General features: G+C 48.2%; 1 protein-coding gene across 1 annotated transcript in view; it reads left to right on the forward strand.

Moving 5' to 3' along the window:
* Positions 1-27,805, forward strand: part of GPC3 (glypican 3) — a 152,752-nt gene that overhangs the window by 62,627 nt on the left and 62,320 nt on the right. The window contains exon 3 of the mRNA XM_075162044.1: positions 7,573-8,267. Coding sequence (XP_075018145.1) covers positions 7,573-8,267 — 695 coding nt within the window. The remainder of the gene's footprint in view (positions 1-7,572; positions 8,268-27,805) is intronic.

Consider the following 27,805-nt stretch of genomic DNA (forward strand, 5'->3'; position numbering starts at 1 on the left):
TGGGCTTACTACATCAAAGTGGGTACTCCCAAGGGTCTCCAGGAATCTCTCAAGGCATCCCGGTGCCCCTCAAAAGAAAAGCTGCTTTCCTGTGGTCCCCTCCAGCATCCCTAAACCTGGCTTTTGCTGTCATGAGCATTTTGTCATGTCGCTTTTGCATTGCGGATGCCTGCACGGGGTACGGAGCACTGCACCGAACTCCCTCCAAGCAGGGTCCGGTCCAGGCATGGACCACCACGAGAGGCTGCTTGAAGGTGGGGAGCTGCGGGCACCAGCGTTTCTTGTCTCCTTGCTTCTGGGCTTGTAGTAGCTTGTGTTGGTGGGCTCTGCTGTCTGCATTAACAAAGTTTTTGTGCGCGGGATATAAATAATAAATGGGTGAACGACAGTGTGACTAATTGCCTAATAGTCGGACTGTTACCTAGAATATAATAGGAGCGCGTTTTCAGGGTGTTTTGAGTGGGTATAATGAGATGCTAGCATACGGTATTTTTATTAGAAACTTCAGGGAGTGTATTTCAAAATACCAGGGCACTAAATAAGCTGAACAATTAAAAATAAATGGCTTTGGAGCTTGGCGTTTTGATAGGCACAGATAATTAGGAGAAGATGCTTTTCTGACAACAGCATAATGATTTGGCTTTGGCTGGTGAGCAGCAGTGGTTTGGAAGCTTTTAACTTGGCTCCCGTGGGAGCGAGGGTGGTGGGGAAGGAGCTGGAAGGAGTTCCCTCTCATTTAAAGATCGGACAGAGACCTTTCCTCTCTTGGTCTGGTGGTGATGGAGCAAAGGTAGAAAGTGCAAACCTTGACGGCTTAGAATTTGGAAGACAGAATAACTGAATCATTCTAATTTTTATTACTAACGCTTTGAAGCTAATCTCATAAGCTTGGGAGGTTGAGTCCATAATTTTAGTAGTGACAATATTGTAAAAGTAATCCAAAAGGCTGTGTGTCATAGTTGAAAAAAAAAAAAGCATTTCCTAAGCTCTATACCCAAATGTGCTCAGAGAAACAAACCCTGTAAGAGCAGCAGTGGCACCATCTGATGGGTTTTGTATTGCCACAGACAAAAGTAATTATGCTGCTTAGAAGAGCTTTTGTCTCCAGATAATGTTGTTAAAAACTTGCAGTGTAATGTAAATCATAACGGAACAAATCTGGAGTCTGCTCTTATTGCTGCCAGGGGAAAATCTCTCTGATTTTGTTTCCTTTCTGCTCAATATATTGCAAACCTTTTCCAAGTTTGTAAATAAATATTACCTGCTGTTTGAAAAATGACTCGCGGTTCATCTCACCAGTAGTGCCTGTGGCAGCCAGGCTGTTATTGCAAACAGTTGTTTCTCTCTTGGTGAGCTCTTTTGTGTGTCTTTAGGAACACGGGCTGTTGCAGCGAGTCTGAAGTTGTCTGATTCATTGGAGAAACAAAGAAGTATTTCCTTCAGAGCTCACTCACATGTGGATGCCTATGGCTCCTTTCACCGCTTCCTAGCAGTACCGCGGCAATTGCTGTGTCAGAAGATATTTTGGCGAGCTTACAAAACCCAAAACTTTTGGCATTTCCCTGATGAACGTTTGAATTCCCATCCGTGTACATTGGTGGGTTTTTGGGGGGCTGAGCATTTTTGGTTTTTAGGTGTATGGGACTTTTAAAGGTTTAGAAACCCTGGACCTGAAGGGGATGCAGAGGTTGCGTTAAGTCCAGGTTAATTAACTGGTGAATTTTCCACCACCCTGCCTGGAGACCCATGTTTTTGCCTCAGGATGGGAACGATTCCTGTGGGCTGAGGGATCCCAGTGCCTGGTTTTCTCCTGACGTGATTTGTGTCCTGAGGAGTGAAGGGAGAGGGATTTACATCAATGGGTCATTTCACAGGCAGTAAATGAGGTTTTACTGTCGGCAGGGAAGTGCCAGAGAGCAGGAGGAGCCAGGGCAGCTCAGCAGGTGAAGTCTGGCTGGGCCGGGGCTCCCCGGCCCCCGCAGTTATTGCTGCAGCCTTGGTGCCAGGTCCTGCGAGTAGGGACCCTCTGGGGAAGGGGTCAGGGGAGCAAACCCAGGGCCACAGGGAGAGCCATCGGAGCCTGAAAGAGGGACTTCAGCAAACCCACCGAGCTTCAGGAGCTGGTTCACTTGCTGCCCTGGAGCAGTCGCATCCATAGATGAGATTTATTGAGGGAGAAGAGGCGTATTCACACCCAAAAGGTGTTTAAAGTACATTTTTGTACGTTGAGCTGGTGAGCAGGACAGGGACGCGCTGCATGTGGTGTTGCAGCCTGCAGCCCAGGGCGCTTCCAAGCAGCATCATCCTGGGAAAGGTGCAGTGAATCACAAAATGCATCGTCTTCTGCAGAGAGAGAAATTCAGCTGGATGCCAGTGATCCGTGTTGATCTCAAGGGAGGTTTCTGCTGCACGGAAATCAGTTTCTTGTTTGTTTTATAGTTTGGGATAGTTTGTGCCACTCTGCCACAAAGTCCTGGAGGAGATGGCTCTGAAGCTTTTATGGGGAGGTAGCAACATGATGGTGACACCGTGACCTTGTCTAGGATTACTTGCCTGGCTGTCTCCCAAAAAATAAAACAGGACATTGTCTTTACTAGCTCTTGGCAGTGAAATAACAAACATGGTGTAGTTCCTCTACTGTGAAGACGTATCTTTACGTGGTCAAGGTAAGCCTTTAAATGCGGGGAGACAATTGGCCAGTTTTTAAGAAAAGAATCTTTTGCAAAGGTGCAAATGGGAGTTGTGAGCTCAGCTCCTGACGGGCGGTGGGAGCAGGTATGGTGGGAGCTTCCCTGCTCAGAGGGAGCTTTATGGTTGCATGGTTTGTGTGCCCAGATGTCAAGAAACAGTAAAATCAAGGTTGTAGGTGCAGTTCTAACCCCTTGGTGTCCACGTGCTGGGGGTGACTGGATGTCACGCAGTCCGGCACTTCCACCCCACCTTGTTCCCTTACAAGACGCACTGTGGATGATGGGCTGTTAATCCAGCAGGCTTTGCTGTGCAGCTCCCTCGTCTTTGGCGTGCCTTTGCCGAAGAGGACTTGTCTGGTGTGCTGGGTGATGCAGAGAGAAGGGCAGCTGTCCATGGGGGAAGCTTGTGTTTGCAGCAAAACAAGAGCGGCACAGTAACGGAGGGGCAGGCACGAAGCCCACGGCACGTCCTGGTGTCTGACTGCCATGGTGGATCCTGCTTGCCCCGCTGCGTGACAGCTCACACCTTCTCCCCACGGCCGCGGTGGTGCAGGGAGGTGGCTGCAACGGTGGCTGCTGTGGTGCTGGGTTTCGGTGAGCTGGCATGGGAGGGCAGAGGGAGGACAGACCTCCCTGTTCCTGGCAGCAGCACCTTTCCAAACACCTTCAGTTGCTTGTGCAGCTGCACCCGCTGAGCTCAGACCTGGAAGTGCTGGATCGGGGCTGGGTGCTGTCTCTGTCGCTGCTCTGGCTCTGCAGCCGCCATCAGATTTCGGCTCTTGCCTCTCCGGGGGATGCCATGCAGGAATGGCTCGCTGGGGTCGCTCGCACCGGCTCCTTGCGGTTCAGCCGACTGCATCACATAATCTCTTAAATAAACCCATCAAGTCCCAGACTCGGCTGGAGCCTCCTGCAGCCTGGGGGAGCCAGCAGGTTAATCCGGAGCTCCTCCGGCCCCGGCATCGGCCCCTTTGAAGTAGCTGCAGCTCAGGAGCGAATGCGCCTTCTCAGGAAAGCTGGCATTTTTACTAAGCAGCAGACTTTTATTATCCGAGCCGAGAATGCAGTGATTTCCTTCTTCTGCCAGTAATCCCCACTCAGGGCACTGTTATGCTCTTTTACAATTTATTTTCTTTTCTGTAATTGCCAGTTTGCAGTGGCTGTGCAGCTCTCCCTGGGCTGCGTTCTGGGGAGCTTTTGCAGTTTGAAAGCAGCTTAGTCCTTCCCTCCTGGCCGCTGGAACAGCAATTCCTTTCCAGGTGCTTCAGCGAGAGTCCTGTTGGAAAAATAAGTAATAGCCCATGCTTTTCAACTGGTGCCTGATAGCTGTGGTCTAGAGTAGAGTTTCAGCTTTCACGCATCCTTTGGGAGCCCTGATAAACTGCCCTTGACAGAGATAGTGAAAGATGTATGGTACCAGGGCAGCAGGTACAATGCTTTGCTGATGGTGCTCTGGCTCATATCCTGCATACGGTCCCTTTGTTTCACCCGGGCACGGTATGGTTCTTCCCGCCCGTCCTGGGATAGAGCACCGTGGTGCTGTGCGTGGTTAAGTTGCTCCCAGGTTTTGTCCCTGTGCTGACCGAAATGGCTTTGGAGTACAATTTGTGTATGTGTTCAGCACCTTTAGGTACCTGCGGATGAAATGTGCTTAACCGCTAGCGAGGCAGGACTGACCTTCTGGTGTAGTGGTCCCTGGCAGCTCACGCTGTCATCTCTCCAAGCCAGACTCATGGATCAGGGCTCTTTAAATTTTAGTGCATGCAAAAGTGGTTTTTTTCAGTGTGGTCCCCCCCCACCAATCACATAAGAAAATATTTTAAAAGCAGATAAATAACCACGTGGCATGATCAAGTTCTGCTGTGTGTGCATAGCTACGGTGATGGAGACGGTAAGACGTGAGCTCCGCTTTGCCATGCAGTACCTTTGCCTTTGCCTGCTGGAAGTTGGGTGCAACTCTGATGTTATGCTTTATCAGTGCTGTTAAGTATTTACTCTGTTCAGCTAGACCTGCAAACCAACTGCCTTAAATTGTGGGGTTTTTTTAAATATCCTTGAAATAAATAGAAGAAAGAAAAGAGTCAATTGTCCTCCAGCAATAGGAGTTTCAATAATGCCATGTTATGAGCAGGGCAGATTTTACCAGCAGCAAATCCAGGCTGTGGGATTTTATGGGGGAGCAGAAGCCCGTGCTGCTTCTGTAATGCGGCATCCCCTCCGTTCCCCCGCGAGGCTCACTTGTGGGAGCAGGGGGGACTGACCTGCAAAGTTTTCTCCTCTTTGAAGTTCTCAGAGCCTGGCCATGGGTCTTTTCTGCTGCTGGCAGCTGGGGCTTTAATATTCTTTTTCCCTTTGCGAGGAATATTTCAGAATAAGCAACTACTAGCAGAGTAGGGTGGGAGAGATTTTCGATGTGTAAGACTCTTTTTTTACAAAGTTTTATTATTTCTTGCATCTATTAATAGGGCAGCAGGAGGCTCCATGTGCTTTTATAGTCCCTGTTGCGCTCTCTAATGGATATATGCAAAGGCTCCAGGGCGTATAAAATAGATACTTTTAGCCAGTTATTATGATAAAAATTATGTGCATGTCATGACCTTTAAAGCAGTGGGACTGTGTGTGCATGCTCTTCTGATACACCACTGTTCTCCATTCCTTTCTGAAGCATTTCTCGCCGTAGGAGGTTTGCATAGGAGTTTGGAATATTTTTCTAATCAGTGAAGAGTCTCTTGGCTCTGATGGTACCTTGCAAAGCACAGAGGAGCGAGAAAAGGGAAGAAGGATGACTTTTTCTACGGGAACTAACAGAGAAGAGGTTAAAGGTGAATGGTGAGGCACAGCATGAAAATCCTGGCATCGTCTGCAGTGCTGTCAAAAAAACACTGGCCCAAAAAGTGCTTTGTGCTCTTTGAGGAAAAAGCTATTCTGGTGCTCTTGAGGATAAAGAAGGAAAAAAAGTTTTGCAATCCATGTGCCCTATTTAAAGAGGTTTTTTTTTGTTTTAAAACTTTTAATAACAGTGCAACCAGAATTTGCTCTGCGTGCATAGCCCACACGTTTACCCTGCTCCGTGTCTGACGTGCCGTTGTGCCTGGGGAGCTTTGCAGTATTCTGCATGGGTGTGAAGAGCGAGATGCCTGCTGTCGTGACGAGGGAGGCATAGGGAGAGGGGCTCTGTGTCCTTGCACCGCTGCATCCCTCAATCTGTGGTGTTAGGAAGGATTGCTGTCGTCTGGGAACACAGATGGTTGCTCTGAGCTTGCTGGGGCAGTCCTGGTGCGGGTGTCGGGAGCTGTGGACAAAATACTTCAGTGGCGCGCCTGGGAGGTGTGCAGGCACCAGATGGGATGGCGACAGTGTTTGCAAAAGTATATCGGTAATTTCTGCTTTGATCGCCGCTTACACCGTAGCGTGCGGGTGTGGGGGGCAGCAAACAGCATTGGGTCCCTGTGCTGCCAGATGTGCCTGCGTAGGGCGCACCCGGTAAGAAAGAGTTGGAAGTACTGGAGATGTGATGGTCTCAAAAGCTCTTGAGTAATGCGAGAGTTATGCAGGGCAAGCAGCAAGGCCTGATGTTGCTTGTGATAGTGTTGATACTGAACCCCCGTGGAGAGGCGTCAGGCCACGCTCAGCTGCATCCCAGCCTTAACAAATGGGAAAAATAACACTCATGGCTTTAAAAATTAAACATTCCCTTTAATTATTGAACATGAATAATTTTCATGCAAATTGAGCCTGGATGTGTGTTTCCAGAGTGACACAGTTGAGAGAGGTTACATCGCGGGGTGTCAGTGACCTGTGAACTAAGAGGTTGTTCATTATTTTTAGCCTTTTATGAATAGTACCCTGGAGGGTGGGACACAGGCTGGTAGAGAGAGTTGGCCAAAGAAAGAGACTTTAGTTTGCACTGGTGGCCTCCCCTTCTAATGCTTTAACTTGCAAACTGGGGTGTGTGGAGGTATGTTGTCTTTACACACCTGGGTATGGATATTTTGGAAGCCTCCTGGTGAGGAGAGCTGTAATTAAGGGAATAACTGTGCTGCTGGAGGCTCTCCTGCTTCCACGTGGAGGAGTTGTAGGCACAAAGTCCTCAAGTCTTTGACGGTGGAGAGGGGAAAATGCACCCTGGCTTTTCCTAGCAAATTGATGGTTTCCATGTAAAACTTGAGCTTCACGGGGCAGTTTGGCACAACCTGATGTGTGTGAGAGTGGTCCTGGCTGGGCACCCACAGAAGGACACTGCGTTGCTGGCTCTCAGCATCGCTTTGGACCACGGAGAAGCTCAGAGGAAATGTTGGATCGGCAGCTGAGGTGAGCCTGGTGCGTTCGGGAAAGCTACAGCACTGCAGGGGCTTTTCAGATGGCTTTGAGGACACTTAGGGCAGGGCGGGTGCTGGGGGTCGAGTCCGAATATCCTCTGTGATTAAGCTCCCATAAATATTTTGCTTTTCATAATGGAACGTCAGCATTTACTGTTTCCTGATTTTAAACACTGTACAGTTTGTCAAACACTTATCTCTGCCTTAAATTAAGTCTCGAGAATTCCTGTTAATTTCAAATCAATATGAAAGAGGGAGAGAAAGAAATTGCAGTCTGGCCCTTTTCTTGAATCAATATTTTCTTTAAAAGCTCAAATGTTAACTAGATCATAGTTTTTGCCATTTTGAGATGTAGCCTGTGTTTAAAGAATATATGCATTTCCCCTGAAAATCGCTGATGCTGCTAAGTTTTGCAGTAGGCATGGCTGCCAGCAGGCGTGACCCGAAGCGGGCAGGACGGGACCAGCTTTGCAGCAGTAATGCAGTACAATGTTATCCTCCCCGTTCCTGAGCTCACCGTCTCTTAATAACGTCTTTTTTTTTGTTGTTGTTCTGTTTTGCAGAAGCCTTTGAAATTGTAGTACGGCATGCAAGAAACTTCACCAACAGCATGTTTAGGACCCACTACCAAAGCATGGGGCCCAGAGCTCTTAAGTTTGTTGGAGAACTTTTTACTGATGTCTCGCTGTACATATTGGGCTCCGACATCAGTGTTAATGACATGATAAATGAATTTTTTGACAGTTTATTCCCTTTGGTTTACTCTCACTTGATTAATCCCGGCTTCCCCGATCCCTCCGTGGAAATGACTGAATGCCTGCGGGCAGCAAGGAGAGACCTCAAAGTCTTTGGTAACTACCCGAAGATGATGATGACGCAGGTGTCCAAGTCGCTGCAGGCCACGCGAGTCTTTCTGCAGGCGCTCAACCTGGGGATCGAGGTGATAAACACTACGGACCACTTAAAATTCAGCAAGGACTGTGGGCGAGCGTTGCTAAAGATGTGGTACTGCTCCCACTGCCAGGGGCTCCTCCTGGCCAAGCCCTGTGCCAGCTACTGTGGCGTGGTGATGCAAGGATGCTTGGCGGGCGTCGTAGAGATCGATAACCACTGGCGAGAGTACATCGGGTCGCTGGAGGGGCTGACCAGAGGCATGCATGGCATTTATGACATGGAGCATGTCCTCCTGAACCTCTTTTCCCTGGTGCGGGATGCGATAGTCTACGTGCAGAAGAACGAAGGAAAGCTCTTGACAACCGTGAGTGGTTTTCTGCAGTTCCCCTAGCTTGCTGCCGCGGCAGGGCTCGGTTGTGTACCACTAGCTCTACATGTTGAAACCAACCTACCCCTGTCCTCCAGCCACCAAACCCCAAAATGCTCCAATTAGCAGCTCCTCCCTTCTTCTTCCCCCAATTCTATCATTTTTAAAACTTTTGGTAGCATTTGAAACTGGTGTTTGCGTGGCCTGGGCTTCAGTTATGGGCTTTGCCTCTTTTCAGGTTGGTCAGACCAGAAGGGTCTGGAGTGATCCTGGCATCAGCCGTGTAGCGGGGGTGTGAGATCGGGAGCTGAGATGTCCCTGCCACTTCAGTAGTCCCTGGAGTGATCCTCGGGGAGCTCTGAAAGGCTGGTCCTACTCTCCAGGTGTCCCCTGCCTCCTTTAACATCACTAAAATGTACCTCCAAATAGATGCCAGGTGACAGCATGTACTGTGGCATCCCCTGCTTCCTGCTTTACTAAAGCAGATCTGGTTTTCCCTCTTTTGGTAGCTCATTCCAATTCTGGGCTACCTTTAATCCCAGGGATGAGGTTGTTTCTTATTTATTAGGAGTGACCTGACTCTTCAAAAACACATTGTGTGGATTTCTGAGCCTCCCGAGAAACTAAGGCTTTCTTGTTCAGAAAATCCTGCTGCTCCGTTTGAATGCCAAGGACAAACGGACTGTGGTAATAGAATGCTTGTTTTGCAGAGGAGATTTTTCTTGAGATACAATTGAGCTGCTCCATGCAGGTAGAGTTGGGGATGGGGGCAAAGGTGCGGGAATATTGTTATAGTTTGCTTAAAGCCAACGATGATTAAAATCTGTCACCGTTTCCTCGTTAGCTGCTTGTTCCTATCATTCTTGACTCCTGTTTACAAAAGAACTGTGTTTATGTAGGTCACTGTAGTACTTGCACTGTAACTAACTCTTATCTTTTTTGGGGACTGTGGAAATGTATTGGCCTACGTGGCATTCAGCCAGCAGCACTCTTCTGTGCTGTTTTATGTGCCATCTTTGCGCAGTGACTGCCCCAGACATGCTACCGCACATATGCAGGCTGTGAAATAACGTGGTGGCACCCGGGCGCTTTCACACCCCCTGGGTAGTTTGGCACACATGGTGCAAGCTCTCTTCGTTGCTTAGAAGGGATTTAGGGACCAAATCTCCAGTAAATTGGATTACTCTTGTGTTGCGGTGACCAGGAGGAGGCTGTGGCTGAGAGCTGGCTTTTGGTGTTGGTCACCTGGGCAGATGGATGCGAGCAGGACTCGTGGGCTGCACGTTAGGCTCCAGGATACAGTGCAGGACACTGGCTTTCAACCTGCATGCCTTAGCCCCTTTCTGCAGAAAATGCCCGTTTTGCAGCAGCCTGCCGAGCGTTTCTCATGTCCCCAGGACCACAGGGAGGTTTCCAGCTGATGGGGTCCGGGGGCAGCAGCTCTGCTAGACGTGACTGCTGCTGCCGTGGAGCCAGGGCAGGCTCTTCTCCCGTCGGTCAGAACCTGTCAACCCTCTCTGGAACAGCAAAGGAGCAGAGATGTAACTGTAGGTTTAGCTTGAGGTCAGGTGAGATGGAGAATTCATGTTACAGGTGATAATGATGTATACAAGAGAGAAAACCCAGCTCAACTGTAAGCCCAGTTGGCATTTCCAAGGCAGCAAGAAACAAGACTTCCTTCTACATGTAATGTGAGCCTATTTGGTCTCGAAAGATCAGTCAACATATTCAGCTGAGAGCAAAAGCATCTAACGTGTTTTGCACCAGCAAAACCAGGTGCTAAGGCGGAACAGAAACATTGCCCTTATAGCTGTATGCCAGGTTTTACAAGCACACACACATGTGCACTGCTGTATGGTCCTGAAAGGGTAAGTGTTTGTCCTCCCATATCCTTCTTTTATTGGCACAACAATAAAAATGCACTTTTTCTTGAAGATGTCCATGTGTATGGTGAAGGAACATGACTGTCGGTTATATTATCGAGTATTGAGACCTTGATCTGTCTACTGAAAATGTGTTTGTGGGAGGCCAAGTAGATGGAGCGCCGCTAAAGTCAGCGCAAGCCGTGGCAGTAGAGCCATAATCTGCCCATCCTCTGCCAAACCAGAACATAAATTGTCTTCCTTTAAAATAAAAGAATCACTGAGCATTGCAAAACCATTCTGTGCTTTCGTACTTGATAGAGCTGTTTGAATTCATTAGTGCCATATATAGTTAGGTACTTATTTAACCATAACTCCTCTTGATTATTTAATACTTGAGTGATTCTTTTATTTGCTCTAGAGACATTTTTGAGTTATAGGAGTGCAGAGGAAAAAAAAAATCCAAGCCAGGCAAGCCAATTGTCTGGCAATTGTCACTAAAAGAGAATGGCCACTGGGTTTTTAAAGTTTATTTTTAAAACACTGATGTTGCTCAGCTCAGACTCTTATGTCAAACCTGAGCCCAGAGCAACTTTTTTTTACGAATGAAGGTATGAGCTGTTCAGTAGAGGAATAGGGCAGTAATGGAAGTGCTGACAGTCTTAACTACAGCATCGCAGATAGCCTGACTCTGATAGCCGGTCTGCATCTGGGATCTGGGGTAAATATCTCTGCCCCTAAGTGATAGAACGCAATTTTTTTTTTTTTGCTGTGCTGGAATGAAAGTTTCTCTGTTAAACTTATCAACACATATTGAATTTCAAAGAATATACCTGGAAGCAAACAGTTGTATTTACTGTTATCCTGTAAATATGATTGTTTTTAGACACCGTTGTCATATGAAAGTATAAAATGCCGCAGGAGTTGTCTTTGAAAATGTGGGGCTTTGCTCTCGCGCTGGCTTCTCATATCGACCTCTTTTATTACTGACCTTGGCCACGGCTGCTTCTGTAGGCAAAGTTCAATTCACCTGAATGTTATTAAGGGTAATGACAGGTTATTTAATTGTCATTAAAATCCCCTGGAATTATGGAAAACTTATCTTCCATGCCCGTAGTGATTATAGCCTGAATAACAACGCTACTGCCCTTGCCTGTCCTTTGGGCTTCTTTGGTTTTCCACGGCATTGGTGGCACTTCTGCAGCAGTCGTTTTTCCTCCTGGTGTTTCAGGTCCTTGGGCGCGTTACCCGACCGAGCATCCTTCCTCCGTGCGGCTGCTCCTCTGTCCCCCTCGCCACCCACCCCGAGGCTGGGTTGCGGGCATTTGGATGAGGACCGGGACCCCTTTTATAGCTTGCAGCAGACCTGGCTACAAAGGGCATGTGAACCTGAGCTCCAGAGGTGTTGCAGAGCCTCCAGATAGGTTTCTGAGGTGTTCTGCAGTCCCCAAGACGTGGAGTCGTACTGTTGTTAATCTGCTTTTGGAAATTGTGCGCCTCCAGGCGTGCGTTTAGATGTAAGCCTACACGCCAGTGTTCCTGGTATGTAAACAGCAATGCAGAAGAGTGAATTCGGTAATGTGGGAGTGGGCAGTTCCCATCCCAAGCCTTGCTTTAACAACTGATTTGTCAGCGATGGTGTGTGTTAGGGCTTTGTTATTTCTACAATTTGTCTGTTTAAAATCTTCACACCTAAAACATGCTATTAAAACACTTTATCAAGGAGGCTGTCTCAGGGCAGATTGGGAAAAAAATTTTCTGTCTAGGGCTATATCTATATTAATTTTCCTATCTGCTACTTTTTCCCTGATTGAAAAAGTGCCTAGTATATCCACCTCTTGTAGATATTTTAATCATGAATGTAGGGAAGAGTGATTTTAGTCAATCTGTTCGTGTTTTCTACCACAAATGAAGTCAATTGGAGAGCTGCAGTACAAATAAACTTCATAAAATATTCAACCCCAGCGCCTCTTGAAGTTAATGCTTTCTCTGCTTTTGGAAGTACAAGAGAGACAATAGGTCTGGGTGTCTTACATAGCTAATAGTTGATCTCCTCTGGGTTCCCTACCTTAAGCCAGCACTGTAAAGTTATTTTGAAAGGTTGCAGAGTGGAGGTGAAGACTGTTGATTTGACACAGATATTAATTTGTCTATGTAAATATTTTTTTCTTAATGCTTCCCCCCCCCCCTCCCCCATAACTCATCAGGGTTTTGAACCCATCCCAACAGGGCGGGAAACAACAGGCAACTCATAGCACAGTGAGACACGACCCAAAAAAGGTGGGTGCCTTGGGGTGAGGTGTAGCCGTGCGTTACACGTGAGGAGGAGGATGCACCGCCGGTGTGAGTCGTCAGAGAAAGGGATGTGGATTTTGGCTGCGTTAGCTGCTTTGTCCTGCATACCCAGCAGGGCACGTGCCCCCTCCCAGCCCTTCGGATGGGGGTGGCAGGACTTCTCCTGCCCTTTAGCTGTTGTGTGGTGCCTCTCCGTCTGCACATGGAGCTGCGGCCGCCGATCCCCGCCTCACACAGCGGGACTCTCTGTAATTAGGGTGTTAGCGTAATTAGGGTCGGGCACAGAAGATACTGTGGGGCTGATGTGTCTGTAACACGACTGAACCTGGGAATGAGAACAGGTTGCAAAGGAACACAAGATTAGTCCTCATAGAAAAAGCACATCCTGAAAAACACCAGCAACCCACCACCAAAAAAACATACCAAGAAACTTCAGTTAGTCCAGGCTCATCAGGCAGGTGTGCCCCAGCCTGGGCATCTGCATTTTCTAGGGAGAAACACAAAGAAATGGCCAATAGAGCTGCCCAGCCCCTGCTGCTCCCGTTGCAGTCGGTGGGGATGTGCAGCTCTGTCTGCAGAGCAGTGCCTGGAAAGGAAAGAGCAGGGAGCGCAGCGAATTTTTCTTCACTCAGAACTGATGGCTGAGTTTTTAGAAAATCCTGTTAAATTGCAGAATGAAGGTAGCCAGGCGTTTGTTTGAACCACTCGCACCCATCTGTGCTGAGGAGGGGAGCGGGTTAGAGGAAGGGTACCAGTGCCGTACGGGAACAGGGTGCAATTCTCAATGTGCTCGCACTGGGAGGGGGTCCCTGCTGTTTTACTTTCCTGCAAACACCTTTAAAAGACTACTCAGGTCTGGGTTAAATAGGTTATATAGCCATGCTGCTGAGGAGAGGAGGAGAAGCCACAGTGCTGGCTCCCAAAGCCGGAGCGCTCACCCCAGCCAGCGCAGGCAGAGCGCCGGGTGTGAACCCTGCTCCGATCCTGGCCATGGGAAGCTGCTGGGGAACCCCAGGAGGGGCAAGGTCAGGCAAACCGGACCCTTGTTTGCCCTCAATTTTTTTGGGAATCCTGGTAGGGAGACCATGAGCACACTGAAAAGATAACCAGCTACTTTGATTGCTTGTAGCACCACAGAGAGAAGCATTGCTCTGTTGCAAATTGGTGTAGAAATTTGCAGTACCTGCAGATGCAGAGGGATGAAATGCAAGAATAAGTAAAGGGTCTTTTGGCACCCAAGGATGAAAATATCACCTGTGGCCATCTACAGTGATTCAGTGCATTTGTTGGCATGGCGATACTGGTGCGGTTTTCCCTGGATGCTACCCGGGAGCTGCCTTTGGAGCTGGCTCACCTGGCGATGCGCTGGAATCTGCTTTGCTCGGTGGGTTGCAGTGGCAGGGAGCTCTGGTGAATTTTTCTTTCTGCTAATGGATTTCTTTCTGTGCTAGAGCTGGCAAGAGGCTTCTGAGGAAAGCTTTGAAATTACAGTGCTGTTCGAGAAGTCATTGCCTTTGAGACGCCGAGATCGGTTTCTTTGTACTTTTAATGCGAGTTGCTTTCTGTTGGCATCGCTCATGGGATAGCCGGCTGGATGTACAGCCTCTGCATTTTCAGCTTCTTTATCGGCAAAGTTTAATCCTCAGGCTGCTCTCTAATGCTTGCTGGTAGCTAGCTCCATTTTTCACTTAAAGCTGGAAACGCGGGTGAGATTTCGGTTTTCAGAAAGCTCAGACCCACTTGTAGCTATCCCAAGGTGTGTTTATCGTGTACTTTTGTTAATCATTTTGTGATAGGCAGTGTAACGTGCCTGATAAGGCGTGTTTAAGCAAGCATCTGTTCCCACTGCAGAATGAAAATAAACCTGATCACCAAGGACAGTATCAGCAAAATTCCAGTTCCTGTGAAAATACCTTGGGAGTATTATGGTTAGTTGTCTGAAGAGGTTTCAGATATTAAAGATTTTCTGATAGTTGGGGAAGCATACGGCAAGGCGCTGAACTGTAAGGCTTTGATTTTGATCTAGAAATCCCCACGTTGTTGGTGGCTTGGCTGGTGCTGAAAGAATAAGGGCAAAAATTATTCATGCCTGCAGTTTTGCAACCCAGCATCAACAATTTTGATCCAGCGACTTTGGCACGCTGCTCCTGGTCTTAAACCTTTGGCTTAAAGTTCAAACACACAGTAGCAAATTAAGGGTCTGCATCTCATTTTTGGAAGGGACTTTGGCATGGATGCTCTTGACCATCACTTGCTTCTCTAAGGGAGTGAGGCTCAGAGGTTATTCTCAGCCTAGTGGAAGTTGTACCTCTTGTCTGGCCTGGGGAGGGAGGCCGTTGCTGTCACACTTGGTTCACTGCTAACAGGAGCTTTGCCTCTAGAGGACACGGGTAGCACGCTTTCATGGTCTTTGGTCAGCCTTGCCCTTTTTCTGCTGGGGTCCAGCATGGGCAAAGTGGCATGCTGGTCTCCCCTCCTGCTTGCTCTGATGGCATGGTGAAGCTTTGGGTCAATTTGTCACCGAATTGGGTCCGGGTGAAGCGGGACGAGCGCATGGGGCTGCACAGAGCTGCTAGGTGGAAGCGGTGGATGTAGCCAGTGATGCTCAAACCTGCCAGCGCAAAGCCAGAGGAGATGGCATTGAATATCAACATGGGTTTAATTTAAAATAGCATTTGATTTTGCTTCTATTTATAAACTTTTGTATTGTCTTCTCCTTTTTCGCTCTCCCTCTGTCCTTTTAACTGGACGTGTTCTAGCCTCTGGCACATTGTGCCATTTCAATGGAATCTGCAGTAATGCTTTTTTTTTTTAATTAAAAGTAGAAGGTAGCTGCTAACGGTGCCCTCTCTCCCTGCACACGGCAGCATGGGGAGCATCTTTTGACAGCGTGTTTGATGCCCAACCCTGAAGCTGAAGCTCACTGCTTTTGCAGTGAAGCTCACATGAATCTTTTCATTGACTTCAGTCAGAGGCAGATCACTCAGCTGGTGGCAACTTCATCCCCACTACTCAGCGGCTTAAAAAGAGCTTTTTAAGGCTGCTACATTTTATGGGCGGGAATATCGTACGGTGCCCACTGAGCCTGGCTTGATCTCACTTCAAATCATGTGTTGGCTACAGCGCGAGCGAGATGCAGGCGGGTTGCACGCGGCGGGATGTCTTGCATCTTTTCCGAGCTGAAGTCAGAACAAGCCTAAAGATCTCGTGTGCAGATTAATCACTGGTTCTGTGTACCTGTTTGCACGTACTGTGCCTTGGCCTGTTCCTTGGTTTAGTGGAGGAGCTGATTTGTTGTTGTGCAACTGGCTCCTAAGCGTTTAAAAAGATATTTGGTTCTGAGATGCCCTGACATTAGTACAAAGAGCTAGCAGAGGTGCAGGATACGGTCTTAACAGTTGGAAATGAGGGTACACAGCTTTGCAATATTATGCAGCTTTTTTCACTGCACAGAGCATCTTCTTTTTTTCTCATCTCTCTTCTTTTTCCTGGCTCCCATCACAGCTGTATTTGGCAGCTGGACATGGGATGCTTCGGGATATAGGAGAGGAGAGAGCTGCTGATCGTGTCATCCAAAGCAGACTGTGCGCGTTGCAGGAGGGGATGTGTGGGGGTTTAAGCTTTGAAATTTCAAACTGTCTCATTTTGTAATAAATTGTAATGGTCAAGGACATAATGTGAGGTCTTGAAGTAGATTGGATTTAAGCGTAAGAAAACTGAGTTTCAGGCTGAACCAAAGATGACAGCGTCAGAAAATTCCCTCCGGGTGTCTTGAGGCTTCTGCCGCTTCAGGAGCCGTGGGAGAGGGGCTGGCCGGGGAGAAGCTGCCCCGCCGAGCACGGAGGGCTGGGGCACAGCCCCTTCGCTGGGGGTGTATTTGCAGCTGAGCTTTACAGCTGAACCTCCTTCAGAGTTAAACCAGGCTTATGCTCGGGGTCCTTACCGAGATCCAGATTTAGTTTACCTGAAGGATGCTACAAGCTGGTGTGTGGCAGAACCAGGAGGCTTTCAGGTCTGGGCTGACCCGCCCGGCTTCAGACGAGCCCGCAGAGAAGTTACGTCCATGGCATGAACTGCCTTTCTTCTTATTTAGCTCGGTCCAGACCGTCCCTCCAGACAAGCCGTTGCCCTCTACGCTTACTGGGGAATCAGGGAGCTGCCTCGGGGATTCTCTCTGAAAACTGGCCGCACATCTTTGTTTTATCAGAGAGATAAAATTCCCCAAGTATCAGCCCTGTGGACACGGCTCCCTCACTTGCCATCCAGATCCCTGCAGCCTCCCACAACCTATGTTAATGTAGATGCCTTATTAGCAAAATGTATTCTGGCCCATTTCCTTTCCTGAAGATTTTTATCCTTGCCAAGACCCGCAGCTTTGCAACGCCGGACTTGTGCTTACCAATATCCATCTCTTTATGCTTTTTACGCTAAACCCTCTTTTGGCCTCATTATCCCTGACTGCAGTTTCCACCAAGACCTCCATCTGGGGTCATTCACCGGGCATCCTTCATCTTAACCGCACTGAGTTTGCTTCCAGTGACAGTAACCCCCGTGAGTGTTGCTGCCTTAAAACTAGAACTAACTCTCCCATTAGCAATGCTGATGAATGAGCCAAGATCAAACCAGAAACTTAAAAGCGACCCTCTGCAAAGCAGAAATAGTGCCCAGAGCTGCCTGGGCAAAGCAGCGGCATTTTGTTTTGCGCTGGAGAGGATGAGGGGCTGGGTTGCAATGAGTTTTTTCTTCATTTTGAATTCTCTGCCCATGCGTGGTGCTGTGAATTATATCATTTTTACATCTTATTGTAAAATGGCTTTGAGGTACCAGGCATGAAAGATGCCATCTACAAATACATTTAGCAGAAAAAAAAAAAATTACAACAAACAATTGAGGCAGATTTTTCAGCCGTCCGCTGCAGCAATGCACCCCTTGTTGCCGGCAGAGCTCTCGAGCAGTCCTCTCGGCCTCTTCGGGTTACTGCAAAATGAACCGGTGGCCTTTTCCATCCCTACCTGTTGTGTTCCGCCACTAATAAACCCCCGAGGGCACGGAGCCTCCTCTCGGAGGGCGAAGTTTGCTGCTAACTACATTATTCTTTCAAAGTCTCATTTGAGCGAGATCAGGCTGCAGAAAGCTGTGCCGATAGCCTACAGCTACTTTGGCAGAGTTATTTCTGTTTAAAAAGAAGAAAAAAAAAAAAAAAAAAAGAAAAAGCAAGCCAGCAGCTGGGAATTTAGCAATTCTTTATGCAGGTCTATCTTTCTAACGTAATCCATTTTCACACCTAATTCTCTTCTATGCTATCAGTGGTGGTAGAGATGATGCTCTTAGGCACTGACCTGGAGAGGGTGCGTGAGCCTGGTGGTTAGTGAGGATAGTTTGGGGGTGACTGATGTGCTCCGAGTTATTTCTTTCTAGAGCTTATTAACTCTTGGATTGCACATATTGATCTGTATCACTGTACAAATAAACTTCATGCTGCTGCTCTCCAGAGCGCCGGAGAGCAGGTATTTCCATAGATATCTCAACTGCCTGTGCTGGTATTTAAGTCATCCTTCCTCTCTCTCCTCCCCGAGGGCCAGCCCAAAAAGCAGGGAGCGGAGGGCGCTTGGGGACGGTGGGAACCGCGCGAGATGATGCTGGGATGGCTCTGATCTGTAGCTCAGAGCAGACACGTTCAAAAGGATTTGCACGGCAGGTGCTGAAAAATGTGCAGGACATCTCTGAGCCTCGCTTCATGCAATTCCCATTGCTGGTTAGGAGCCAGAAAGCACCACTTCAGTAGCACTTTCTACCTGAAGATTTTGGTGCGAGATTTTTGTTTTCAGTGAGTTATGGAAATGCCCAGCTTACAACTTGCAAGGTGAGTGGGAAGTAAAGAAGATGCACAAAAATGCATTAAAAGTATTTAATCCTTTCTTTTTTTTTTGTCAGTCTAATGCTTCCTCCCCCTCGTTTTGGAATTGTTGCATATCAGTTTATTGAAATCCGCTTCTCATAATGAAATTCTAATCCTCAATTTGACGACGTTAATAAAGGTGTTGTGATAAAGTTGAATTCATTTCATTTCTGTCTGCAAACAGCCTATTGTTGAATGAGTCACTTTAATATATTAATCAGACATATAATATAGCATTGTAACGAGGTTAAAAGTGCACACTGATTTCCATTATAAAGATATTCTCAATCAAGCAGAAGCAAATCTAATGCTGTAAGTCATTCCTTAATTCAATTGTACTAACCGCAGTACATGTAAAAACAGGATGTGTTACAACACAGTCTCAAAAAAGCCCTGAAGATATTTATATCTTTATAGAAAATAATGATTTACATTTTCAATAAGTCTGATTTGTCTTTGGGAAAAATGTAATTCCATTATCATGAGCAAAAATCTAATGGGAGTCTTTTTACCTTGTCTGCCGTGTTTTGGGTAAATTATTTCGGTGCTGACCTTTAATTGGATTAGGCTAGGACTGACTGTCAGGCAAAAAAAAAATTAATATGGATCTAGTAGCTTCAAAACTGAGAAAAATCAACAGATGAAGAGAAAAAAATGATGAAAAAACAACACGAGGTCTTCCTGAGCCCTTTTTTGGCCCTTTGCATGGATTACTTTTACCAGCAGCTAATCTCTGCTGTGCCAAGATATTTTTACCACTTTCCGTTAATAGCAATTATTATGCTTCTATTTTAGGCTTTGCTTGGGGAGGTCCACGGCATCGCCATGGGGAGAGCCTCGTGCAGGCCTCGCCAGAGGCTGGGTAGCGCGCCGGGGGTTGGTCCGGGCTTAGCTGGAGAACAAATGGATGTAATTATTCTGCTGAAGATATTAAGCGGCTTAAAAACTGTTGAAATGATTTGGTGAGCTTTGGTGCCTCCAGCCTTGTTGTTTTAGTGGAAACTGGTCTTTGGAAAGAGAAAGGTGGATGGAGGGAGCAAAATGTGGCTGCTGGCAGGGGGTTATTCCTGCGGGGAGGTTAAAATAAGTAGGGTTATGGTCCTCTGTAAGGGGCGGGTGAGTGGGGAGCAATGACGGGTACCGAACCCTGTGGGGTCAGAAGGGTTTTCCATTCAGCACGGGAAGGGAGGAGGGCATTTTATAGCAAAAAATACTGTCAGTGGTGTAAAAACCTTTGGGATGGTTTCGGTACAAGCGTTTATTAAAGTATAAATCTGAAAAGCTGTGTGTACCTGTGAGCGCGGTCTGCGCAGGTTGCAAAATGGGCTTTTTACCTGCTTGTTTTGATATCACCAGTTAAAGCAGAGTTAGCAGTAAGCCTTGTGTGCTCTGTTTTATATAAATATTACACTTGCTATTGGTGTGCTGATAGAGAGGGAGAACTAATTAAGGAGATGGGATATCATCAGTAGATTTTTCTTCCCTGAGATTTTATGAGCAGTAATTTGAAAAGAGCCATATTAAAGTCATTGAGGAACAAGTTAATGCTGCGTTTCTAAGAATATTGCCCTTCTACTCCAAGATTATATTCAAGAATAAACAGTGTACAGTAGCTAATTGCTAGCTGACACATTATAATGGCTTTATACTTCCAAAATTGAATCGGTATGGTTTAAAAAAAAAAAAAAAAGAGGAAAAAGTCGTGCAGTAACTTTTTAATTATTTAACGATGTATTTCTCAAAGAATAATTGAATCTCTCCTTGGGGCTGCAGGGGGAAAGTTGGACCGGTAGGTATTGACCACATTTGCAACCCAGCTGACACGGCTGCTGTTAAATAACCCATTATAGGCCCTGTCTCCAGCTTGCTGGCTTACGTTCCCGACTGATGGCAGGTATCTGTTTTTCCTCTCTAAATTAAGCTGCTAGGAATTTATTTCTCTCGGATTGTTCCTTTCTGTAGCGCCGTAGGCACAAACATGGTGCGATATTAAAACCCGCAGAAATCTGCGAAGGAAACCAATTAACTTGAGGAAAATAACAAGCGCACGGCGCTTGCCTGGAGCCGCCGTACTGCCCGGCTTTGCCCCGCGCTGTTTCTCATCGCCCCGGCCTCGGCGGTGGGGGGCACCTCTGCGGGCAGCGGGGCTGCCCCGGGCTCCGCTCACCCCGGCTGCTGGCGAGACGGGGCAGTCCCAGCCGCTTCTCCCCTCCAAGAGAGCCGGAGCTTGCAGCCTGCGCTGAACTTGGTGCTCTCAAAGGGTTATTGTTCCCTTAGTGGCACTCTGCAACAGGTAGAGGTGCAGAAAGTAATGTGTTTTTAAGTTCTTGGTAGAAACTGGTAATCCCTCAAGCCAATTCCTTGCTTCGCTTCTCAGTCTGTTGGGATGGAGTCGATTTAATTGCCTGCAACAGGAGGGTCTTCTAGGGGCCGGCAGTAGCAATTGTGCAAGTATTATAGTATGCACAAAGCACAGTTGTGTAACTGCAATGTGTTTAGCATCCGTAGCAGAAATGGGCTTCGCTACCTTGAGTCCAAGTTTTCTGGCAAGTTAGATGATTCAGTGCTAATGTGGAAATCAGCTGGTCGAGTTTGGAACACCTTCAGCCTCCTCGGGGAATCAGAGTCCCGCAGGCACAGCGGCAGCGTGGGACCAGGAGCAGCCGTGCCCCCAGCCTCCGCCGTGCCCCCGCATTAGCCACGCAGCACGCTGGGGGCTCGGGGCTTCACCAGGAGCCGGGCTCCAGGTGCTGTCACGTTTTGCTCCTGAACCTGGTCTTCGGTCAGTCTAGCACGCTCCTGCTTTTCTCTGGATTTTGCTCCCACATCTTCCCTTTTGCTGTGTTGTCACCTTTCAGGGAAGGCTGACTTCTCTTTCCGAGAATAAAGCCTTGGTTTGGTTGTCTAAGAAACATCATATTGCGTAGATCTAACTTAAAAGCATAATAGGTGCATTAGGATGCTACAGGGCCCTGTTCCAGGAAATGTCTCCACTTGGGAAAACTGCATAAGCGTGTGCTGAAAATTAAGCAAATGCTTTTTCCTTGATTCTCCCGGTCAGTTGGCTGGGTTGGGTCCGAGCCCTGGCTGGGGCACCGGCTGCCTGCCCTGCGGCTTGCTGCCGAGGTCTGACCATAAGAACTGAAATACCAAATTTTGTGTTAAACACAGAATTAACAAAACACTGGAGGGAAACACTGATTTAAAAAGTTGTGCTTTAATTGTATGTCATGGATTATAAAGGCAGAAGGAACAACTGTGATCATTTAGTCCAACTTCCTCTCTACCTATAAATAACAATAAACAGCCTTTTGCTTAAACACAAAGCAGCTTTCTCTGGTAGATTAAACGCTGTGTGCTGGGGATGCCAGAAAGAAGAAACATCTTGTTTGCATTACTTTATGTAGGTTTGAAAGGGCTCGACTCAAGCTGAGGTCATGGTTCCTTTGAGGGTAAGGGCATCCTGCACGGTGGAGCAGCTGGGTCAGCGCAGGGGTCGGGCATGTGGTGGGACACAGCGTGGAGTTGCCTGGGATGCTGCGACACATGTGTGGGACACCGGGCATCAGGTCCTCCTGGGGACAGGGTGGCATGCCCTAGCGGGAGCAGTGATGGAAATGCAGTGGTGGTCTCCGACTGATTTAAGCTATTTGAACCCTGACGCAGCAGGGCGAGGTGCAGATGGGGATCATCCAGCTTCAGCAATTAGCTCCAAGGGTTGAAACGCTTGCAGCTCCCCATTGCTCTCCTGAGCTGCTGCACCCACGCCCTTATGCAGGCCCTGGGGTAGAGCGGCCGCGTAACCATGCGATGCATCAGACCGGCCAGCTCTTGTGTCACCTCTGTCACACCAATACACCTGGCTGCGTGGGATCACATCCTGCTCCTCGCCCTGCGGAACCAGCACCAGTTAGCCCTTGGGTCACACAGGGGCATGGCGAGCGCCTTGGGCAGCAGCTGGGGTCTGTGGGGGCGACTGTGCTGTTGGCTTCTCTTCCATCAAGTCTTGAGCCCTCGTCTCTCGGCTGGTGGTCAGAGCTGTCTTTGCAGACAAGAAATGAGGCCAGGGAGGGGGCACCCATTGGTCTTCCATGGACCCTGTGTTCCTGCTGTGATGCTGAGCCTCTGCAAAGCATCTTGTGATGCTCTACGTGAAGGATGGGATAGAACATTGAAGTTATATTTCCTTCTAAAAATGCCTCCTTAAACGCCTCCTTGGTCTGCAGGAGTTTGAAGACCTGGTCTTCAAACCAGGTGATGGTCTTCAACATAACCTGGTCTGGTAGCTGCAGGGGTCCCTGAGCATTTGTAGTGCGTGTTTGCGGCATGTGTTGGGCGTCACCGTGGGCGCTGGTGTGACAGGCGCTCTGTTATTCTAAGCATTAGTGTTTGTGTGCATTTTACACATTATAGCGTTGCATTATTTAAAGGTAATGCATTATTAAATGCTCTTCTCGGCACGGAGAGTAGGTCACTTCCCGCGATTCCTGCTGCTCTGCGTGAGTGAGTTAGAATGTTGTCTCTCATGTAATTCTTGCAAGGTGCTGTCTGAATAATGGAAATTGTAATGCTATAGAGCTGATTAATAACATTTAGTACTCCATTAATGAGGAATTTTAGTGAAATGTGCGTAGAAGACATCTGTGTTATCATACTCAGTTTGTTCCTTCTGCTCGAGTGCCTGGAACCAGAAGAACAATCATTACTTAGTTAATAATGATGTGCTTCCTAAAATAAAGGCTTGTAAATTCATTTTTATGACCATAATCATATTTTCCGCTGTGAAAAGAGTGAGGGAGCGGGGAATTGTCTCTTTCCCGTCTTCTTGACAAAATGTATATAATGATTACAAGCATATAATAAGAGTGTTTGTCCTAGCTAAATGTTTCTTCACTTCTGTTAATCAGCATTCGTTTGAGAGTGTGGCGCGCAGTTTGTGGAAGGCGATGCAATCACTGGGGTAGGGTGGCAGATTTAAATCAGTAATAAAAGCCCTGGGGAAATTAACAAGACAAAACATTAACCACAGACTAAACATTAACATATATTAGCATTTTTATTACACCTGTAGAAATGGTAAATGTGCTTGGTTACTACTATTAAAAAGTTTATGTTCTATAGCACATCATTGCAATGTATATTTTTGGTTTAAGCCCTTTAGAATTTAATTAAGCGGATTTCTATAGCAGCGCTTGAGTAATAGACTTCAGGTTCACTTTTATGGTGACTTTGAAGATAAAGAACGCATTTGTGCCCCGTTTATAATGCTAATAATACGTGTGAAGTTTAGCAGAGTAGGTTGTGAAAAAGAATCGGGGAAGAAGCGCCAACGCAGGCACATGCGTTACTGGGCCTTCCTGGTCAAACCGGGTCCCATCGTTGAGCGATGTACAGGGTTTAGTGGGCACCAGTTGGTTCCTCCAAAGGCAGCACGTTCTGTTGAGGACTGTGATTGTCTCTCCTGTGCATACCGTAGCAAACCACCCTTTCAGAGGCTGTGTTTGAATCAATTATAATAGTTAATCGCTTTTCAGTTTAATGTGCAGTTTCTCCCAAAGGAAACTCGGGAATAGGTATAAAATGACATACGTGAACTCCAGAGAGCAGAGAAGATTGCGAGAGGAAATCTTCAAAAATGACGCCATCCTCTTGAGGGGAAAAAAAAAAAAATACTGTGTCTTCCTGGAGAACGAATCTATAAGCAGAAGAGTTCACAGAGAAGACAAATGGAAACTCCATGTAAAGTTTAAGCAAAGGTCAAATACAGCAAGCTCTCCTTTGGAGCAGAGTGGAGCTCATGGGCTGAATGGGAAGCGGCAGCAGCAGGTATTCAACAGCGTTGAATGCACTCTCTTCTTTTCCAAGGAGAAGTTGATAGCTTGCTTTTTTTTTAAAAAAAAATCTAGAAAATTACCTTTAAAAAGCTCTTACGCTTAAAAGTGATGCTCAGATTGGCGCTGAGGATCACACGTGTGCTGCTTTCCAATCTTTCCGCACCTAGATTTGCTTGCTGATGTCCAAGGCGAGAGGTTTTTGCCCCGTGCAGCCGCCCTGCCTCGTGCCTGGGCAGCGGAGTGGGTTCGATGGGTGGCCCCGGTGCTGCGAGCGATGCTGTCCTGCCGTGGCCGGGCTGGGGGTGCCCGAGGGGGCTTCGCTTTCCATCGGCTGCACCGAGGCTGTGATGCTTTTCACAGAACCTGGTACTGTGGTCACTACCCTTTTTTTGACATAATTTAACCTTATCCCAGTGGTTCCAGTTTCCATTGGCTTGTGGGCACCAGTGTTATGCTCTACACCCTTGCAGCCGACGCGGCTGGAAGCAGCCGTGGTGGCGGGTCTGGTCCCCGGCTGCTCACGGTGCATTGTTTCCGTGCAGCCACAATCAGGTTCCCTGCAGTCCTCCGGCACCTCTCACCCTAAATTAATGGGGAAGCGTTAAAGCGGGCTGATAGAGCTACTCCATTAGCTTTGTCCCTGCGCTCCTCTCAAATCAATGTTCCCTCTAAAGCGGAGCCATTACGTGGCGTGTGGCTCCCGGGGGCATCGGGAGCCAGCTGCTTCCCCGTCCAGCGCGGGCATCCTCGGCAGCCGGCGGGTCCCGAGGAGCTGCGGGGTCCCCAAGGAGCTCTGCCCGACCGGCGGCATGGGCTCGCCCCGCGGCTGGAATAAAGAAATGGGGTGGTGGGTAACGATCGGCAGGAGGCAAAGTGTTCCCCTCATGGCCTGGGTCACGCTCGCATGGAGGAGGCTAATGAAATTGGGTAATTAGTGAGTTTGTTAATGAGCTGGGGCAGGGAAATTTAGCTTCGGCTGTTAAAGTATCAGTGGCTTTGGGGGATTGTAAAAGTTCAAGGCTTTGGGAAGGTTTTGCTTGCCTTGTGTCCCCTTTTCGCAGTTTTTTGGTGGACCTGCAGGTTCTCTTAAAAACAAACAAACCCCCAACCCCCGTTGCCTAAAAACCACATGCCATTTGATTTACTTATTCATTTTTCGTGGCATGATGCTTCAAGCTGCCACCTGTTCTGGGACCGTGTGTGAGACGTGAAATAAGAGACTGCACGGCTCTCGCACTGAATATACTTTAGATAAGGACTCGTATATATTTACGATCCTGCTGATAGCGTGCAGAGCCAGAGCCAGAGCCAGCGGTTCCATTCTGTCAATTTGCTTTGGATTTCACATTTGTAGTTGTGTGGCAGGAGGCAGCCACGTATTACCGCTGTCGCTCGATACTAGTTTAGCAGACGCGATTAGATATGCCGCCTTCCTTTTGCTCTCACTCTTGCAGGCATCCCACCTTGCCGGGGATCTGGTTGCCCTTGCTCTGCTGCTCCTGCCAAAGCAAGCGATGCCAGGAGAGCTGAAGCATCTCACTTTTCCCCGCAAAGTCTGAGGCTTGTGTTTTCCCTTCTCCAGCTGCCCTATAGTGGCATTTTTCTGGACTTTTTAGAATTTGGAGCTCACTTTAAAATAACGGTGATTAGGAAGAGACTGGGAAACTGGGTTCTTGTGTTCCTGAGCTTGCAGCGGGGATTCAAAAAGGGGGAAAGATTGAAACAGGGTTTCTGAGCTGTTGTCCTAAGACCGCTTGTGGCCCAGCAGACTTTGGCAGATGGTTTGTGAAATCCTTCCCTCCCCCCAAAAGCGCACGCGATGCCACCCCTGCAAACGAGCAGGCAATCTGTTACTTCTACATTCTCTCACTTTATTTAAAGTTCAAATCTCAGCTGCGTTTTTGTTTGACTAAAATGTGACAATCATTTCACTGTGACTTTGCAAGATGGGCTGCAGGTTTGATTTTTTTTTTTTTTTCCTGAAAAGGTTAACTGTCCTTGAATAAATAAATAAGTAGAAACTTGGATGCACTGCTCAGACTTTCCAGCTTCTATCCATGAAGATTTCATCTGCTCTCCCATGTCAGGGCTAGCACGATCCTGTTTGTGGTTCCATCCCTCGCAGGAGCCCGTGGTACCCGGACGCCGAGTGGGGCTGCGAGGATGCGGCTGAGCCGCACTCCCATGCAGGAGCTGGGAGCAGAGGGGCTGCGATACCTTCGGTGCCGGGTGGGAGACGGGGCAGCTCCGGTCCGCCCGGCCGCTTTGCTGTTTGAAGTGCCGTTGTTCGCGCTGTCACTCGGGCCCTCCCGTCGCATTCAGCGTGTCTCAGCATCCTTGGGGACAAAAGCCTTGATCCTGGACTTGCTCTTCTCTTGGGGTTCAGTAGGCTTCGCCAGCTGAAAGGCAGGCTTTGGAAGGGGAAGGGGGGGCTTTTGACAGAGCTGGGGAGAATCAAAGGGAGTCATCGCAAGCGGCAGCTGAAAATATCTGACCTTTTCCTGCTTCTCTCCTCCGCGTTACGTGCCCGTGCAGAGCGTGGGTGCAGCGATGCTGCATTTGCGGCATCGCTTGTTCTGTGCCCTCTGTCCTGTCGCATTTGCATACCTTGTGTTTCCCCGGGGCGGTTTTGTGGCAGGTCTCATCTCTGGCCTCCCCCGGCTCGAAGGGCTCCTTTGGGGGGTGAGGTCTGCAAACCCCCGTGCATCCTCGTGCTCTCCTGCCAGTCTGCCTGTTGCAGGGACAGTGGCACGGGCCAGCACAGAGAGAGCATGGGACGTGCAGACCCGTTCTGCAGCGGTGGGGTCTCAGGTGTCCCAAATGCCCTTGTCCAGGTCTCCTGCTGCCCCGTGGTTTCCTTCTAATCCTGGCTGCCTGCATTGGAGGTTACCTGAGAATTTTATGGGAGACTAATGGATGCTAAAGGAAAACCCAAAAGGCAAAGAAAACAGCCCAAAACACGGTGTTGTTTTTCTTACTCCCTTCCTCCTTCTGTTTTTTAAGCCTGCCACATGACTTAGGGAGGACAGTAGGGCTGATGCATTCTTCTGCAAGACTTGGGTTTGGCAAGGCGGAGAGGAAACACAGCCAAGGGAGGGCAGCTGAATAAAAAACGGGTAAGGTGCTGCAGAAACTGCTCCCCCGGCAGCTGCAGGAGGAGTCGCTTCGGCAGAGGCAACCGCAGGCGCAGAAGGAACCGGTGGCAGCATCTCTTCCCACCGCGCTGTGAACCAGAAATGGCAGTGCCCAGCTCCCAGGAGGTTGCTCTTTTGCTCTTTGTTTTATGGCAGCCTGAGCAAACAAACTGTGCTGCTCTTGATAATGAGAGAGGTGACATTACTAATTTATTTGCCCACCCAAATGCAGGATGTAATAGAACAGAATTAATCTCTCCTCTTTACACATCAGATGCTTGTAGCTTTGGGTGGCGGGTGAGCTTTTAGCCTCCGGTGTGCGGCTAACTCGGAGTTTATTTGGCTGCCTTGGTTCCTGTGGCATGAAGATAAATGAGGTGCTGCGAGAAACAGGCATTTTATGGGTACATGGCTGGTCCTGAGCCTGGATGCAGGTGGTGGGATGAGGGTCAAGGAAAGAGGATTTGGTGTTATCTGTGGTGCCTTCGTGGTCCTGGCAATCGGCCGAGTC

This window comes from Calonectris borealis, chromosome 13 (genome assembly GCF_964195595.1).
Source record: "Calonectris borealis chromosome 13, bCalBor7.hap1.2, whole genome shotgun sequence".
Classification (NCBI taxonomy): domain Eukaryota; kingdom Metazoa; phylum Chordata; class Aves; order Procellariiformes; family Procellariidae; genus Calonectris; species Calonectris borealis.